Source organism: Arachis duranensis, chromosome 9 (genome assembly GCF_000817695.3).
Source record: "Arachis duranensis cultivar V14167 chromosome 9, aradu.V14167.gnm2.J7QH, whole genome shotgun sequence".
Classification (NCBI taxonomy): Eukaryota; Viridiplantae; Streptophyta; class Magnoliopsida; order Fabales; family Fabaceae; genus Arachis; species Arachis duranensis.
Genome location: NC_029780.3, coordinates 96,031,051 through 96,049,469, shown reverse-complemented (window position 1 = coordinate 96,049,469; position 18,419 = coordinate 96,031,051). Strand labels below are relative to the sequence as shown.

General features: G+C 35.2%; 1 protein-coding gene and 1 pseudogene across 1 annotated transcript; both read right to left on the bottom strand.

Moving 5' to 3' along the window:
* Positions 1-3,397: 3,397 nt before the first annotated feature.
* Positions 3,398-3,829, bottom strand: LOC107466289 (protein FAR1-RELATED SEQUENCE 5-like). Its single transcript, XM_016085269.1, has one exon. The coding sequence runs from the start codon at positions 3,827-3,829 to the stop codon at positions 3,398-3,400; it is 432 nt and encodes a 143-aa protein (XP_015940755.1).
* Positions 3,830-16,318: 12,489 nt separating this feature from the next.
* LOC107466298 (protein SIEVE ELEMENT OCCLUSION B-like) overlaps positions 16,319-18,419 on the bottom strand; it is a 5,008-nt pseudogene continuing 2,907 nt past the window's right edge.

Here is an 18,419-nt window from a genome sequence, read left to right as displayed (position 1 = left end):
TGAGTAGGATTCAATGATTGAATGACTGTGACGAGCTTCAAACTCCTGAGGGCGGGGCGTTAGTGACAGATGCAAAAGAATCACTGGATTCTATTCCGACCTGATTGAGAGCTGACAGATGATTAGCCGTGCCGTGACAGGGTGCGTTGAATATTTCCACTGAGAGGATGGGAGGTAGCCACTGACAACGGTGAAACCCTTGCATAAGCTTGCCATGGAAAGGAGTAAGAAGGATTGGATGAAGACAGTAGGAAAGCAGAGAGACGGAAGGAACACAGCATCTTCATGCGCTTATCTGAAATTCCCACCAATGAATTGCATAAGTATCACTATCTTTATCTTTATGTTTTATTCGTATATCACCCATATCCATTTGAGTTTGCCTAACTAAGATTTACAAGGTGACCATAGCTTGCTTCATACCAACAATCTCTGTGGGATCGACCCTTACTCGCGTAAGGTTTATTACTTGGACGACCCAGTACACTTGCTGGTTAGTTGTGCGAAGTTGTGTTTATGCCATGGTATTGAACACCAAGTTTTTGGATTCATTACCGGGGATTATTTGATTTGTGAAAAGTATTGATCACAATTTCGTGCACCAGACGCTCCCTCTCAATGGAAGTCGGAAAGCAAACCCTCTCATCAGAATCAGGAGCAACAAGCTCGTAATCCCCCTCGCGTGCATTGTTACCACAAATCCTATGACGCTTCCTCAGCTCTGTGCAAAATTCAGCGTCCACAACGGAAACACACAACAAAACAAGGGAGTCCAGCCAATCGGACATCCCCTCGGGAACTCTGGAAGACATCTCTACAATGTTATTGCGAGAAGACATGGAGCCAACTAAATCCTACAAGTAAGAAAAGAAAATGAGGTTACTACAAACATCTCGAATAGGGAGAAAAATAACTCGATCAATACTTCTCAGATGATGAAACCACGAAAAGGAAAATCCCAAGACTCAAACCAAAGTCCTGGGGCATCCTTTGGAGGCAGCCATAAAGCAAGGTTTCCAGAAATACTCTACAGATCACATCCCAGCATTTCTCAAAAAGGATTCAAAACAACAAGCGCTTTTCATCAAAGAAAAACACAGCAAATCGTTACAAAGCCTACCAAACAAAAACATTCCCAAAGCAACAAAGCACGGGACCATTAAAGATGCAACCTTTTTTCAAAGATCAGATAGGAAGCAATCTCCAAAAGTAAGAAACAGATGCAGATTTTCTACCAATATCAAAAGCATATCACAGCAACAAGTAAAAGATCCCAAAAAGGTCCAAACTTTCAAACATGCAAAACCAGAACATTCACCAAAATTCAAGACGAAGCTACAGAAAAAGCAAGAAAAGCTAGTACCAACCTGGAAAGGAGCAGCAAGCTTCAAAGAGGGAAGACGAAATCTGGAAATGTCTTCTCACAAAGAATGCGAACAGGAGTAATGTCGAAATGCAAGATCCCAAGCGCCTAAAAACACCAAATGACGCCGCAACGAAAGGAAAGCAGAAGTGCAAAAATAGAGAATGGAGAGAACTGAGAAAAGAAGTTACGAAAGAGCAAAAGGAGAGAAACCGTTTTCAGGTTTTTTCAAAATCCAAAGTAAAGAGCCTAGGAAGAAACGAGGCAATTAATGCTCAAAATTAAAAGCATTAAACCCTCGCACGTTCCCAAAAAAGCGCCGGTATAAAAGCGCGCGTCTTTTAGAGTAAACGTTCTACATTCAAAAGCTGATACAAAGGAATCGATAAAATGCTTGAGTTCGGCTTCACCAAAGAAGGACCGAAGTCAAGGACTCGACCTCAAAAAAGAAGACCGAGCTCAAGCAGGGGCACTGTTCATACCCTGGGTCAAGCTGTCTGACCCGGGATATTCTACAGTCAAAGCGACCGACCTTTTCAGGTCAAGACAACCCGACCTCTTCTCAAAGATCTCGGCCAAGTCACAGGAAAGCCCAAATAAAGGGCCCAAATAGAGGAACACGTCCCAAATCCAAGGGCAGCCCAAGCCCATCGAGATAAAGGCGGTTCCCTTAAAGATGACCTCATTTACAGATAAGATAAAGATAAGATAAGATAACTAACTTATCTTATCCACAGAAGGTCACATCTCACCATTATAAATACACTGGAGCACCCAGGTATAACTCATACTCTGATTCTACTCAATACCTGCTTAATACCCTTGCTAACTTAAGCATCGGAGTCCCTTGCAGGTACCCCCCACCCTCCGGGGACGAAGGATCAGCACCACCACCAAGTCCAACAAGTCGGACACACCAGCTCCGGCCGCCGTACACCTGCCGGACGCGTCGGCTCCGACCAACACAGAAGATCTCATCCGAGATCGACCTACAGTTTCAGGTAACCCTCGGAACAGAGCCTATAATAGGCTACAGGCCAGGCTCAGGCCAATCAACTGTATGACAGGCCAGGCCTGTTAAGAGCAAAGCCTGGCCTGTTTCCACCCCTAAACATAGCGCACCTGACTTTTCTAAATCTGGAAACTGAGTATGAAGGACAGTGCCATACGATGAACGAAACTCGAGCTTGTCCTTATTGTCTCTAAGAAAATCAGCACATTGCTGGAAGTTTGTGACAAACTCAAGGACACCGTATCTCTTCTAGACAAAGCAACCAAGCTTTGCATGCAATGACTCACACCGGGAGGTTGTCCTTATGCCCGCAAAGAAAGAACCACGAATGTAAGCCGTTGCCCAGCTAGACTTCTTCGTGTATAAATCCTTAACCCACTCATGCTCACTTGTCCCACATTCTTCTACCATTGCTTGCTAGTGCATTTCAAACTCCTCAACTTCAAAGTCTGCAAGCATGCAATATCTGAACAAAGATGTGAATCTTGGATTACACACATTGGCTGTCGCGTTCCTTATCAAATTCCGGCACAAAGCCAGTGGTGATTTTTGGGAAACACTTGCTAGATTGTTATGCACATAGATCTATCCTTGTCAGTGATGATCGCTGTAGGAGGTTTCCCACCCATGCACTCCAAGAACTTTTTCAATACCCACACGTATGAAGTTTGTGATTCACAGGAAACCATTGCAGTGCCAAAAACACATGTTTGATTGTAATAATTCACCCCGAAAAAAAAATCATCGGAAGATTGTATTTGTTCCGCTTATATGTTGCATGAAAAGCAAGAACATCTTTGAATAATTTGTAGTCTTCTTGACTACATGCATCGCTCCAAAACAAATCACATGTGATTCCCAACCCCAACCTCATACCACCAAAACATGCTGTCATCAACCCTTGATGCATTGGCTAACACCCTCAAGGCAGCATTCACATCACCATTTTAAAGGGCTCGCTGCCGCCTAAATTTGTTGTACATGTCTCGCTTAGTAAATGAAACTCGTTCAAAACCACCAGCCTATGCAGCTATCGACTTATATATTTTTGGAATTGATATCCCAATTTGTCTCATGCTATCCATATGGGCTATGTCAACATCTGAAATTTTAAGGTGTGAAGGCAAGTACTCATCAACAAACTTGGTAGGTGGAAGATCATGGTTGTGATTGTCCACAAAACGTGACACATACCATTTTTCGGTGCTATCTCTTGGTTTTATCCGCATCTCAGCTGGACACCTGCACCTAGTAACAACCTTATGCTCCCTTTTAAGATGATGCATCTGAAGCCATTTATTATCTCTAAAGCCTTCGCGGCTGCACAGATAAATGAATTGCACAAATTCACCTTTTTTGTTTCTTATTTTCTTCCCTTGTCGGATGCCAAAACCTCTCACATAGTTGTACTCCTCGTACAAACGTGCTAGCTGCTTAGGATCGCTAAACTCCATCTATAGAATATCATCGGCAGTTAAAGAAATTCCTTCAACAGGCGTGTTGCCATTTTCCTGCGTCTGCTTCAATGCTACACCAGTTGTCTCAACATCTTCCATTTCTATGTCTAATGTCACATCCTGCACATATATGAATTAAATAAAAAAACTCATTTGGAGTTAATTATTCTAAAACCACATACTCTTCACATTTAATCAGATAACATTCACTTTAAACATAACTATGACATGTACCTCTGATAGCCACCAATATCCACCATATGACTGAGCCAATCAAATGCATCTGAAATGCCCGCAACATTGTCAACTACAGTTGTCGGACAATCTTCCATTTTCCTGCACAGTGCCTTCTCTTGCCTCTGACAAACATCCAACGATATGATTTAGGTGCCTATAGTTTTTCCTTTTAATATACCTATAAATTCACAAAATGTTAGAGATGTTAATTACTTATGCATAATTATCATTTCCATCATAAGAGCAACTCCAACATCGTCAGTATCACTTTTAACTTCCAAAATAATCAAAATAATTTAAAATTAAAATTTTTATATCATATATTTTTGAAATGATACTTGTATAAGTAATGAGAGACCGTATCACTTTGATGATAGATCTTTCAAATGCTGCAATTTCCATTAAACTCGTTAAATGAACTTCGTAACATTGTTATTGTAAAGTTGTTACAACAAAGACTGATTCAAATTATATCCAAATAAATTACATGTACTCAGTTATATTCTAATAATTTATTATTCTATTTCTTTATCATCTTCTTATCCATTTGGTAAAAAATAGATCCAAATCTATTTAATGCAAGTTCTTTTCTTAACTATTTACAAAATTCTAAATTTTTCTCTAAATCCAAATGCACAAAATTTTCAATCCTCACATCCATTAAATTATAAATTTTCAATTGAATTTTTTTAATCCAATGAGACAAAATTCTAATACTCATTTTCTTTCTTAATTTCAAGTCCCATCCAATTTGCAAGTTGTATTTTTCTCAAATAATCAAAATTCAGAATCACCTCTGTTCCTGTGTGAAAGATATCTCTGAGGTATAGCCTGTTTTGCTAGTGCTTGAACTTGCTTTCTTTGGGAGTGAGAGGAAGGAACATCGTCTTCTTGTAAGGACGGAGGCATTGGGCACCTGCAAATGGACTCTGACGGAGGCGGAAATTGATCGATTAAGAAATTAATGGAATAAATACGTTGCAAGTACAGTTCTTAACCAGCTAAAATCTGCTTATCAATTTAAAAGGGTTGTCACAAAATTAGAATAAAAATACTGGGAGTATGAATCCCAGGTCGTCTCCCAACGAGTTGACAAAAGAGTGCAGCTTATTGGTCAGAGGTTTTCCAAGAAATTTTGAGTTTGAGAAACAGGAAAATAAATAAGAGAATTTATGTAATTTAAATAAAGATCTTGCCCAGGAGAAGATTAATTGGAAGTTCTATCATTGTTAGATTTTTCTCAAGATCAATTGATAATTGGTAGTTATTTCTACTTAGTTATCCTTTACTGAGTAAAGGAAAGTCAAGTAAGTTGGAAGTCAACTTCTATTCACAAGTTCTAATCCTCTCCCTTGGGAAGGATTAGTGTTAGTGACTAGAGAGGCAACCAACAATAAACCCAATTACAATTTGACTCTTGAGTATTCCAACTCAAGGTTCTTCTTTTAATCAACTTCCAATCAAGTTGGAAAACTACTCCATGTTCATGAATATAGACTGCATAAAATTGAAAGGGAAAATAAAGAAAGACATGATAAATAATAATCAAAAGATCAATTAAAAATAAAAATAGTTCTTGTATTAATAAACTCTAAAATAATCCAATCGTAACTCTGGACAAATTAAGAATATGGAAGAATAAGTAAAAAGTAAGAAAACAAACTAGAATGACGAAGTCTTGGCAGAGGTAACAACTCTTCTCAATATCCAAATCCAAAAGCAAATAAAAAATCTAAGAATTATGAATGTGTAGTCAGAAAACCTAGAGGAGGAGTAAAATCAGATCTAAAAACTAAAAACTATCCTAATGAGAATCCCCCTGAGTCTTTGCATGTTCTCCGGCTTTAGTCTGTGTTTCTGGACCAAAAACTGGATCAAAACACGACCCAAAATTGCTCCCAACGGTTTCTGCAAATTCTTCAGATCGCGCATGTCCCGCGTACGTGTCGTCCAAGCATTCGCGTCATCCAGTGTTTTTCCTTGCCACGCGTACGCGTCGTCCATGCATTCGCGTCATTCGTGCAGATTTCAATCCACGCGTTCGCGTTAGAAATGCGAATGCGTCACTGCGGCTTTCTCCATTTCGCGCGGTCGCGTGAGCCATGCGTCCGTATCAGTGTTTGCTGGTCATCTCCTTAATTTCTTGTGTTCCTTCCATTTTTGCAAGCTTCCTCTCCATTCTCTAAGCCATTCCTGTCCTATGAAACCTGAAACACTTAACACACAGATCACGACATCAAATGGTATAAAAGAGAATTAAAATACACAATAAAAATATCTCTAGGAAGCAAGTTTACAACCATAGAACAACTTTGGGGAGGAATTGTAATATCATGCTAATCATATGAATAAATAGGTAAAGACTTGATAAAACCACTCAATTAAACACAATATAAATCATAAAATAATGGTTTATCAGACTCCAACGCTCAAGTAAGTAAGAAGCTAGGATAATTCAGAGTAAGACTGAATGTATATCATACCTGTTACAAGGTTGGTCATTCGTATATATAGAGTTTAGCCTTAGGCGGTTATTCGTATCTTTGCTTGGTTTGACAAAATCTTGTTTGCTATTATCACGGCTGTTGGGATTGTGGTAGCTTAGTTGGAGAGATTCCTGCGCCAATTTGGGTTGGCAAGTAGTTGTTTGGTTAGAAGAGCTAAGCACGTACTCCACGTACTCCTGATGTAATACGTGGTTATTTAGTTTTAAACATATTCTGACTTATAGTTTTATCTTAGCCAAATTATAGCCAAAGGATCATAGTCCCCAAGCTTGACCTATTGTACTTTTGTGGTGATACGACGGGTTGAGCTTATGAGTATTTGTGGTGTTATAAATCGAAATGACAAATATAGCTCGGAATAGTGATAGTAATACTAGTAGCCCCAAGCTCAACTTATTGTATGAAAAAATAATAGTCATGCTTGGAATTTGATGTAGTAGATAGTAAAGTAAAATAAATTTGAGAATGATGAGGAATAATGGTTAAATAAGGAGGATAAGCCCTCAGTTTAATCTGATGGCATGGAGAATAAAATATTTATTTGAAAAAGGTTTTTGGTATACATCGGCTTCCTTTTGAATGATTTTAACTTATAGATACAAATTTGTTTGGAGTTATTATTCCAACATATAAGTGTCGGGTTGTTTGGATTTGGTTTTGTTGAAACTGTTTGTGCTTTTGATGAACTAGTACTGTTAATAGGGGTAGCATGATTTGCATGATAATTGTTTGATAAAAAAGTATTTTTGACTTATAAGGAGTAGAAATATTGATGAGAAAAAGAGGTACGTTGACTTGGTTTGGCAAAAAGTAATTATACAAGAGGGGTGAGTGATATGTGTTGCTCTTGAAATTATAAAATTGAATAGGTATGACTAGTAGTAATCAGGACTATTGTTGATAGGTCAAATGGATATCATTGGTTGTTGTTGAGTTGTTTGAAAAATTGGTGAACCGATATAATAGATCAATTTGGAATTGGGCATAGCATATTTGGAGTTGTATCAACTTATAGATCAGTTTGCTTGAAATTATTCCAACTCATAGGTGTTGGGTTGTTTGAAATGAGCTCGACTTATAGATGTCGATTTGTTTGAATTGATATTTATCTTGGTAGCTTGTGTGTTTGAAAACTGAAATATAGCTCAGTTTTGATTAGTTGATTAAGCCGAAATATTTGTTTGTGGATAGTAACTTCAAACAATAGAGGAGTAAAAGTTGTGATTTGCTTGAAAATCGAATTATAATTCGGTAAGAAAAATTGGATTTGAATATTGGATTAGTATATCCCTTGGGTAGTTCGAGTTGATATTGATTGGTTTGTGTTTGCTTTTAGGATCTGACCGTTTGAAGTGTAAGTTTGTGTTGGTACGGGAGAAATTGATAGTAAATGACTTAGTAATCTGAGTGCTTAATGAAGAAGTATATATCGGTTGGAGATTCGATGAGTTGAATGTATGTGATTTTGAAGATTCATGGCAGAGCAATTTATTTTGATCGATTATGCATAAGATACTTATAGATCAATGAATAATAATGAATGAAATTTAATAGATAAGATTGGAAGTAGATGAATAAAAATTATTAATGGAAGAGTAGAACATCACTGTGTTTTGACTTATGAGTTTATTTATAATGCACTCTTAGACTAGTCTTATATATTGATTTGAAAAGTGGACTTATGCTAGGTGTAAGTTGTCCAAGTTATAGTCCGTCTGGTGGTGTTGCTGCGAGGTTGTTTTGCTGAGATGATCTATAGCACTGCTTGATTTTGATCGGTGTGATTATGTTGTCCTATAAATAGAACTCGATATAGAAATGTATAGTAAAAATAATAGTGTTAGATATATACATGTTGGTAATTCACGAAGAGGCCATGTCGTATTGAAAATTAAAGTAAAGAAATTATATAAGTAGCTTAGGTCATGTGTATGTATGGTTTTTCCATGGTATAAGACTTGTTAGTTTGATACAATGAGATTATTCGTCTTATAATTATCTTCCATGTTATTTTTCTTTTCCTATTGTAAACACATGTTTTGGATTCGTTGGCTAAAGTTAAAATTGAATCCCCTTATTCTAGGAGCAAAATAATTGAAGAAAATGAAGAAAAAAACTTGAATAAAATAATATGGATTATCATTGAGTAATCAATGTAAAATAGTAATTATAGCAATAATAATGTAAACAAAAATGAGAGAAATTTGTTATAAGTTGGCGTAGATTCGTATGTGATTCGATTTTTGGTTGTATATAAATAATAAAATCAATTTATTTGATCAAATACTTGTATAATTGTGCTAATTCAAAATTTTTAACGAAAACATGAAACTAAAAATGCATATATGTAATTAAAATTGTGTACCGAGATAATGTTAGCAGAGCATTTGGCAGAATTTATTTCATAAATTGACGGCTTTGGAGTTAACTTTAAAATTGTCTTTTTATATTGACCTCAGCATTTCATGGTATAGTAATATATAAGACAGTTTCAATTCAGAAAAGAAGTTAAATTTGACAATGTAAACACATATTTTATTGGCTAAAGCCGAAAAAATAAATAATTGAAATTAACTAAGGAACAACACAAATAGGACTATATGAGTATCGAGCAATCAAAATGCTATTGAAAAATAGAATAGTATTTACTAGCAATGGAAATTTGCAATAGATAAAAACAATTGAGAATAAATGTATCTCATTGTGCCAATAAAAATTGTCAATAAAAATAAGTAATTTTGCATTTATACTACTTTATTGAAAACTAATTAAAAATTGTTATAAGAAAGAAAATAACAATTAGTATAAGAATAAATATTGTGAATAGAGTAAAGGTTGTAAAGCAGTGCGAAATAAAAAATAAGAGTATTCACAAATAATATATATAGGATTCCGCTAGGGAGACAATAGATTATTTGTACAATGTGTTATTGAGTTATAAAATGAACATCCCCCATACTATCTAGAATAACCGTCTGAGTACTAGAGATAATAAACATCTTTCCAAAAGATTAAATTGATTTTGGGGTTCACTAAGAATCGAACTCTTGACCTTTTGGATCTAGCGCTCTAATACCATGTCATGATACCACTCATCCCAAAAGCTTCAGCTGATGAAAAAAGGTAACACTAATGATTATATCTCTAATACTCCATAAACCTCTATTGTACACATTGTACAAGTATTCCATTGGCTCCTCATACTTTTCCATATATGAATTCCAAATGAGTTTGAAAGATTCGCTATTACTAAAGGAGTAGAATAGATGATAAGTCTTTTTGAACTAACATCTTGAAAGTACGAAATTATTCATGTTCAAATTGTTTAGATCCTATGGAATTTTATTCTTGATCGAAGATAATGAAATTAATTTTGCTATTTAGTCAAATAGTTATATAATCTTACGAAGCCAACATTTTTATGTAAATATGAAAACCGACAATGTGTAGCACGTAACTAAAACTGCATACTGCTATTTAAAATTTCAATCCCGCTACGTTACCAACAACATTTCTGCCAACTTCTGCCAACTCTTATTTATAACTGTATTTAATGGAAGTGTCTTTATAGATGTGTCTAATAAAAATGTCTTTTTATAGTTGTATTTAATAGAAGTGTCTTTATAAATATATTTTCTGGATGTGTCTCTTTATATATATGTTTAAAATATGATAATTAATTATTGTTGGAAATAAGTTGGTAGATAATATGTTGGTATCTTATACTTTTCCTTAAAATTTATAGTGCGTTGCAGGATTTTGCTCTTCCACCATTAATTAGATCCTATAAAAGAAGGTAAAATTCAGGTGAAAAAATGATAGGTTAGATATACGGTCCCACGGTGGGCGCCAAATGTTCCTGTGTGAAAGATATCTCCGAAATATAGCCTGTTCTGCTAGTGCTTGAACTTGCTTTTCTTGGGAGTGAGAGAAAGGAACATCGTCTTCTTGTAAAGACGGCGGCATTGGACACCTGCAAAGGGACTCCAACGCTCAAGTAAGTAAGAAGCTAGGATAATTCAGAGTAAGACTGTGTATATCATACCTATGACAAGGTTGGTCATTCGTATATATAGAGTTTAGCTTTAGGCGGTTATTCGTATCTTTGCTTGGTTTGACAAAGTCTTATTGTTTGCTATTATCCCGGTTGTTGGGATTGTGGTAGTTTAGTTGGAGAGATTTGCGAAGAGATTCATGGGCCAATTTAGGTTGGTACTTAGTTGTTTGGTTAGAAGAGCTAAGCACGTACTCCACGTACTCCTGATGTAGCACGTGGTTATTTAGTTTTAAACATATTCCAATTTATAGTTTTATCTTAGCTGAATTATAGCCAACGGATCAACCTCCATTTTCTTTATCTATCCCATTTAATCCAATAGTAAAAAATATGAGTACACGAGTTAATACATTTTAAACTAAAAGTGTTGGAATTCGCCTAATCCATCAATCCAAACTACAAAATTGAATTAATATCGTACACAATATTCAGAATTTTCTCACAATGAATATTTAGCGGCTATTGATTAATTAAAATTATTTAAAATAACTATAAATAATGTTAGTTTAAATTCAAATGAGACAAGCATTACAGTAACAAATCTCAAATTGAATTTCTCCCTCAACTTTTATGATAAATAGCCTCATAAATAGTTATGTAACACTTTGTAAGATGCAAAATAAACTCAAACTAAAGTATTACAGATGCTCTAAATATCAACATTTCTAATATTCTCATAAATATCATTATTTCTAAATCAAGCTATGCATGCCGTCTTCACCGGTATTAAAATAAAGATCACAGATCTAATTCTAGAGCCAATACATGAAATAAACAAATCAGATCTTTATACCACTTTATAACTGTTCTATTTATAAAATTCACTACTAAAAAAAATTTCACAACCTCCATGGCTGCAATACACATTTCAAATACCCTAAACTACTAAAACATACAAAACTAATCAAATCAAACTACATTATCTTAAACAACCCCAATGGCCATGAAAGTAGTACAATATGATGTTAAAACATGACTCACACATTGCGCTATTATCACTTCAGCCTATGACCATAAAACCAAATGCTCAATGCAAACACCAAACTTAACACTTCAAATTCAAACATTATATGTGAAAATAAAGTTTTTCATATTCACTTATTATTCCCATTAAACAACTCTCATACAGGAAAAAATCTAACCCCAAAAACACCGCACATACAACAACTAAAGTTTTGAAAAAATATCCAACATTAACAAAAAAAAAATTAACTACATTTATCATTTCTCATAACTATTTATTTGCCTTACTAACCTGGGATCGCCAATCATCACACTAAATTTTTGCCAATTTGAATAATATCCCACTTTTCACATAATATTGTCAGAGCGGTAATATTTTCGTCTAATAGCATTTTTCACCTTCGGATCTATGGCCGAACACAGGTATCCTTAAAATTAGGGTCGCACTAGTGTACAGATGAAAGTGTGTACAGATATACAAATTTTTTTATTATATTTCACGTATGGACACGTGTTGGTTCCACGCTGCAATGTGCAAGTGGCTCAGAGGAGGTCCCACGAGCTCACGAGAGCTGGCTCGGTGGGGTGTAGTTGGACGGTGTTCTGACGCGTTCCGTGGGTTGGATGCTGCTGTCATGGACTTTGTTTGGGCCGAAAAAAAAAAGGCCGAAACACTTGAGTTGGTTCTTCACTTCGATAGTGGGTGAATGATTCAATGGTAGTTGCATTTTTTTCACCAAAATTGGTAAAAGATAACCATTTCTTTACACTGTTGGGCACTTGGATCTTGGGATCAATCCTCCTTCAAAACTATTAAGTCTTATAATGTCCCATTTATTGAAGTTCACCTATCCTAATAATTTTAAAATAGCATAAAAAAATTTTTTGGGTTAAAATAACATTAAAATAAACATATTGAATTAGTGAAATATGATGTAAAATGTTAAAATAAATTATTATTTTGACCCACAAAAAATAAACCAAAAATAAAAGAAACAATATTTTTATTTTTTAAAATTAATTTTAGTTTGACAAAATATACATTTTGAGGAGAAATAACAAATAATGCATTTATTTAATCCAACCTTTTGTTGAGTCATCTAAAAAGTTATAAATCGAAGTGAATTTTTTTTAATCTATCTATATATCAATTTATTTATAATGATAAATTATATTATTAAATAAAATTTTCTCTAAATTATACAAATATGCAACATTTTATATTTGTTTATGACTGGTACGATTTTAGAGTTTTTAATATAATTGGCTATGAATTATCGTAGATTACATGCAAGGTGTTGCAATACATAAACCGATACAACTTGTAACGGTTTATAAATAGCAACAACGGCTAGAAGATATAACGATTTCTAAGAAAAAAAACAACAGAATATAACTAAAATTTTTGTTTATAATCTCATCTTATTAGTTGAGTCCAAGGTTTTGATGGCCAAATCCGTGTTGAAGTCCTCTAACTATAATGATACCGCGTATAAAGTTATAAATAAATACAGCATTTTAGTGCAGCCTTGATCCTGTTGATTCTGTCTGATATAACAAGAATGCCTGGTTGAGACGTGAAGTGTTGTTGAAGATGGGATAAGAAGGACCACGACTCCACATTCTCACCCTCCACAAGTACGAATGCGATAGGAATGATGTTGGAGTTCCCATCTTCTGCAATTGCTACGAGAAGTGTTCCATTGTACTTCCCGTACAGATGGGTCCCGTCAATAGTAACCAGTGGCTTGCAATGTCGGAACGCCTCGATACACGGTGGAAAAGTCTAAAAAAGATGATAGAAATATGCTTGCTCCTCACTCACTTGGCCACCCAGTCGCACTGGACTCGTCCTCAATACTGTAACATTGCCCGGCATCGTGATTTGTATGCCTAGCAACCATTGCGACAACTCATTATATGACTTTTCCCAGTCTCCGTAAATCTAAGCCACGGCTTTCTGCTTAGTCATCCAAACCCTCTTGTAAGTCGGTCTGAAACCAAAATGGGCCTTTGTCGCGTTCTGAAGTACCTTGATCGACACGGCAGCATCGGCCCTGATCATAGGGAGTATGAACGTCGAGATCACATGGTAATCGATCCCCCTATGAAGACTCGATATCGAAGTGGCCAGACAAGGATGAGGTCCATTGTACCGTTTCACTTCCCAAATGCCTCTGCGTTGCTGGAGACTGATTCGAATCAACCATATGCACCCATTGCCAAAATACTTACACTTTCCATGGTACTTGCAGTAATCAGACTCCATCACTTTATACTCAACCCCACGTCGGATGATGTACGTCTTCACACTCAACACTGCCTCGTCTTTGTCCTGAAACTATTGTCCAACTTGAAACTCAGCTACTCCACCGATCTCCTGTGTGGTTAGAACCTCCTGAGATAGAGATCATATCCACAAGCTTGGCCAACAGCTCAGGGTCCTCACCTCCAGAAATTACCAACGACAATGGAACAAAACTTCCAAATCTTCAACACTCCCTATGACGAACGAATCATACTTCACATCGTCTCGCAAAACCGAAATCAAAATTCTATAGAATAACTTCTCCAGCCGTTTCATGTTTTGTAGACCAAGTTTTTGGATTATATTATCCCTAAACTCCGTGAAACTCGTCGAATGTCTAATGAAGATACTAAGCAGATCTTTATTCGTAAACTTAATTCTGAAACGTATTTTTTTCGTAATCGACCCTCTATAGTGTACCAAAAACAAGAAGCTCTCATCACTAGCAATTGTGGGACTCGCTATGATGGAGAATTCGGATTCCACACCTATTTATAAACACTAAATCGAATTATCCAGGCTCCATTTACATATGTTGCTAAAAATTTAGTAAATCTGATCAACCTATTTCGATTTAGCCTCGTCTTTGTCTTGAAACTGCTGTCCATACTTACATAAATCGAAATAGCCTAATTCGATTTACTCCAAATGCAATGTTACCTACTAAATCTACTCCACCTAATTTGATTTACTGATAAAAGTTATAAAATCGAATTAGCATAATTCGATTTACATAAAATTAGCCTTTAGGTGATAAATGTGCCATTTTTCATTTTGGGTGATACAAGTAATTTTTTGCTTCATTTGGTTTAGCTAGGTATTTTACCCTAAAAAATATTAACAAAAAAGTTAATTAGTCTCATTGAAATAAAATACACTTAATTCAATGTACATAAGTTGGTAATTTGTTAATTTACTTACTAATTAATTTTTTAGAAATCACAAAAATATTTTGATAACAACAAAAGTGTAAAGTAAAGCATAAAAGAAATAGCTTAAAAGAATGTGGTATATAAACACCGAATTTAAATTTCAAATTGAATTACTTAAACATATTTATTATTTGTTATCCCAATAGTTTAAAAGAATGTGGTTTATCACATATTCATGAGAAACTATACACGACAAGATTTTTTCTATGATTGAAAAAGAAACAATTTTCTCAAAACAATGATCTAAATGGATCAATCCATTATCTTTTGGGGGCCTATCCCCAACATTGAAATGGAAATTTTGAATTTATCATCCGATTTTCTCTCTTTTATTTCCGGTTACAGTCCACTATATCAAAAAATCCTAAGCAATCAAACAACCCCAGCCCAATCATAACATTTCAGGAATTAAACAAAGCCCAACAACGATAAGTCCATTCACATCCCTTCAATGGAATTTTCAAGCCTGGTCTCCCCATCCACCGGCTTAGCTACAATGTGGAGCCTTTGTAAACCAGCCCTGCAACGTCTGCAAGCTATTCAGAAAGGTCTGCGAGCTGCTCCTCCAACTACCAGCAGAAATCCACGAGTCAACTTCACATCAAACAAAAGAGCATATCTTTACAAACACATCTATACGCTATAATTGCCCTAAAATTATCATCTATCTTTTTCAATAAACTCTCTCTGACACGACTCTAAAACCAAGTATAGCGCGCTCATGAGGGAATTTCATTCCTTATAAAATATGTATATTTGCTAGAGAAGTCTCGTCGAGTCAGTTAATTCATTTACACCAAACAACGTTACTATCTGACCAAATTAGACATTTTTACTAGATATTAAAGAGACTAAATCGTAATTTCTTATTTTGCTAAACGACAAATATAACAGATTGACCTGTCCGTACTGAGAATATTAATGTCATAGTCAAATACAGTTCTATTGTTTATTTTTCAAAACCCACAACCTGAGACTGGTATTCCAATAAAGTAAACGGAACACTTAAAAATTTTCCTGTACGAATAAGGGATTTTAATAGTTAATGTCAATAGAATTAATGTTGCATGCATAGCCATAAATATGTAGGTAACCAAAATTGTTACTAACACCCATGGTTATGATTAGATTAGGATTAGACTAAAACTAATTACTCTATTCCACAATTCATTATATGCATGGTTTCTATTGGCAAAAATTTCTTATTAAATAACTAATAGATAATAATACAAATAAATTCAGTTTAAATATCGAAATTTAAATATTAAGTTGATCAAGTAATAAACAATCTTCTTTTTCAATAGAAATAATCTTTATTAGTTTGAATTCTAGAAATGAAAATAATGCGTATTAAACGAAATAACTTCTCATAGTATTTTAAATATTACAATCAGACTTTGATGATATATAAAATTTGAATATATGCAAATAGACAATATGAGAAGAAGCTAATAAACTTCAATATTAAAAGTTGCATGAAATTTGACCGCGGCAACATACATTACATAGGTAGGAAGAAACACATAATTTCTGAAGTGACACAACCATGCATATGTAGTTAATTATTTCTCAAGAGAAGCTTAATCCTCACACACAACCACAAAGGAAACTATAGGAATAGCTCTCTCTTAAAGGGTTTCAAAGCCTGAAGAGTGAAGACAGATACATGCATGAAATAAAAGAAACATAAACAAAGACTCAAACAACTGATTCAGCTCTCAATATAGGTAGCTAGTGTTTGTCATTATTAGCGGTGTTCCCATTGTGGCAGCACTTGTAACTGATGTAAATCTCCATAGTGTTGGGGCAATCAGGGCACTTTATAGTCTCCGGAAACTTTCCGGCGACGTTAGGAATCTCAAGGTGGGAGCAGCGGTGAGTAGTGCGCACTATCTTCTCATGATACTCCTTAAACGAGAACTCAAACCCTTTCTTCACCACAACCTCCTTCCACTTCTCAAACTCCGCAACCGTCTTCAACACCGTGTTTCCATGGCCACTAAGAACCACGGAGGAGCCTTTGGTGAGTAGGGCCCACCCTGTCTCGTTCTTGTAGGAGAGCATCCTCTGCACTTCTTGTGTGACCGCATCAACGGTCCTGTGATACTTGGTGATGAACATGCTCTCAATTCCGCTCCAGAAGCGGCTTAGGAGGCTCTTGTCTTGCTTCTCCACGCAGAACAATTCTATTGAAATGTTTGCGGACTTTAGGGTAGCGTCGTTTACAAGTATGGTTGCGTACTTTGTGAACTGTTCGATCCATTCTCTGTCTTTGCCTCCATAGAAGAATATGTACTTGTGCTGTTGAATCTACATCACATAGTAAATCGGATTTTATTCAAAATATAATTAATGGTGTCTATGTTTCAAAAAAATGTTGCTACAAAAAGTATGACTTNGGATGCGATAATTATACTATTTTAGCAAATTAGAATTAAAGTAATATTTTTTATTATTTAATAACATTTTTAATTGAAAAACTAAAAATAAAAAGTACTATCACTTTAATTTTAACGTTGCTAAAACTGTTTAGTCAAGGTATTTATCATAACCACAAACACTAATCATTCATATTTCTGTTTAAATTATATTAAAAAGAAAAAAGATATCATAACATTTATTAATTATTACTTACCCAGGCAGTTACCGCGGGGTGAACATCGCCAACAACAGAACTAACCCAATGAATTTCTCTGTCAATCCTTTCTTGATCGGCAATGGTGAAAGGGAAGGCCTTCATTCCATAGGCATGGATGAGATCGAAGGCGTCGGAGTGAAGCACCTTGCCTTGAGGGTTCAGCGTCACAACCAAAGGCCTCTTCTTGAAATGCCACTCCTCCCTAATGTACTTGTACCCTGCAATGCTTCCAAAGTGCGTAACCACAAGCCATGGCATCTTTGTCATCAGAGCCTCGAATTTCTTCCGCAGTTGCTCCGTCCACGTTTCCACCACCGGAATCCACACGATCTTGTACTGATCATGACTTTTGGTGTAATCATAAACTGGCCTCAGAACTGAGATTTCTTCATCCGTGATGTCAAGGGTGGATATGATCAAGTACACATTCTTCCTCTTTATTACACTGATGTCAACCTGTTTAGTTTAGGCAACAAAATGTCAAGGAGGATGTAACAATGCATCAACTTGATTAAAGTTAGAATAACGTTTTATATGTTACTATTCAATTATATTGTTCATATCATCTGACTAGTGAAAAATGAGGCTAAGCTGCTAAAGAATAAGAAATTATATTTACATCATTTTTTGATATATTATTAAATTTATGTCGTTGTTTTTATAATAAAAAAATATATTTTTACTTTTTTTTGTTTTTATTAATAGATGGAAAAGTATGTACTTAAAATATATATAATTTCTTGTAATGAGTCATATTGTGTACTGTGTATCATGATTAGTCATCATGTTTCCCAGGAAATTTCTAGTTGGTTTTTTACGACGAGGTTTCATTATTGTACGGATTTTGCTCAGTCCAGTTTTAGGTTCAGATTTTTTTATTACTCATATTAACTCTACATAATAAATTAATTATCAAATAATTCTTTATATGAAATATTTATTGTA

Excerpts from the sequence above, each read along its gene's own strand:
- LOC107466289 (XM_016085269.1), bottom strand. The coding sequence starts at position 3,829 with ATGGAGTTTAGCGATCCTAAGCAGCTAGCACGTTTGTACGAGGAGTAC.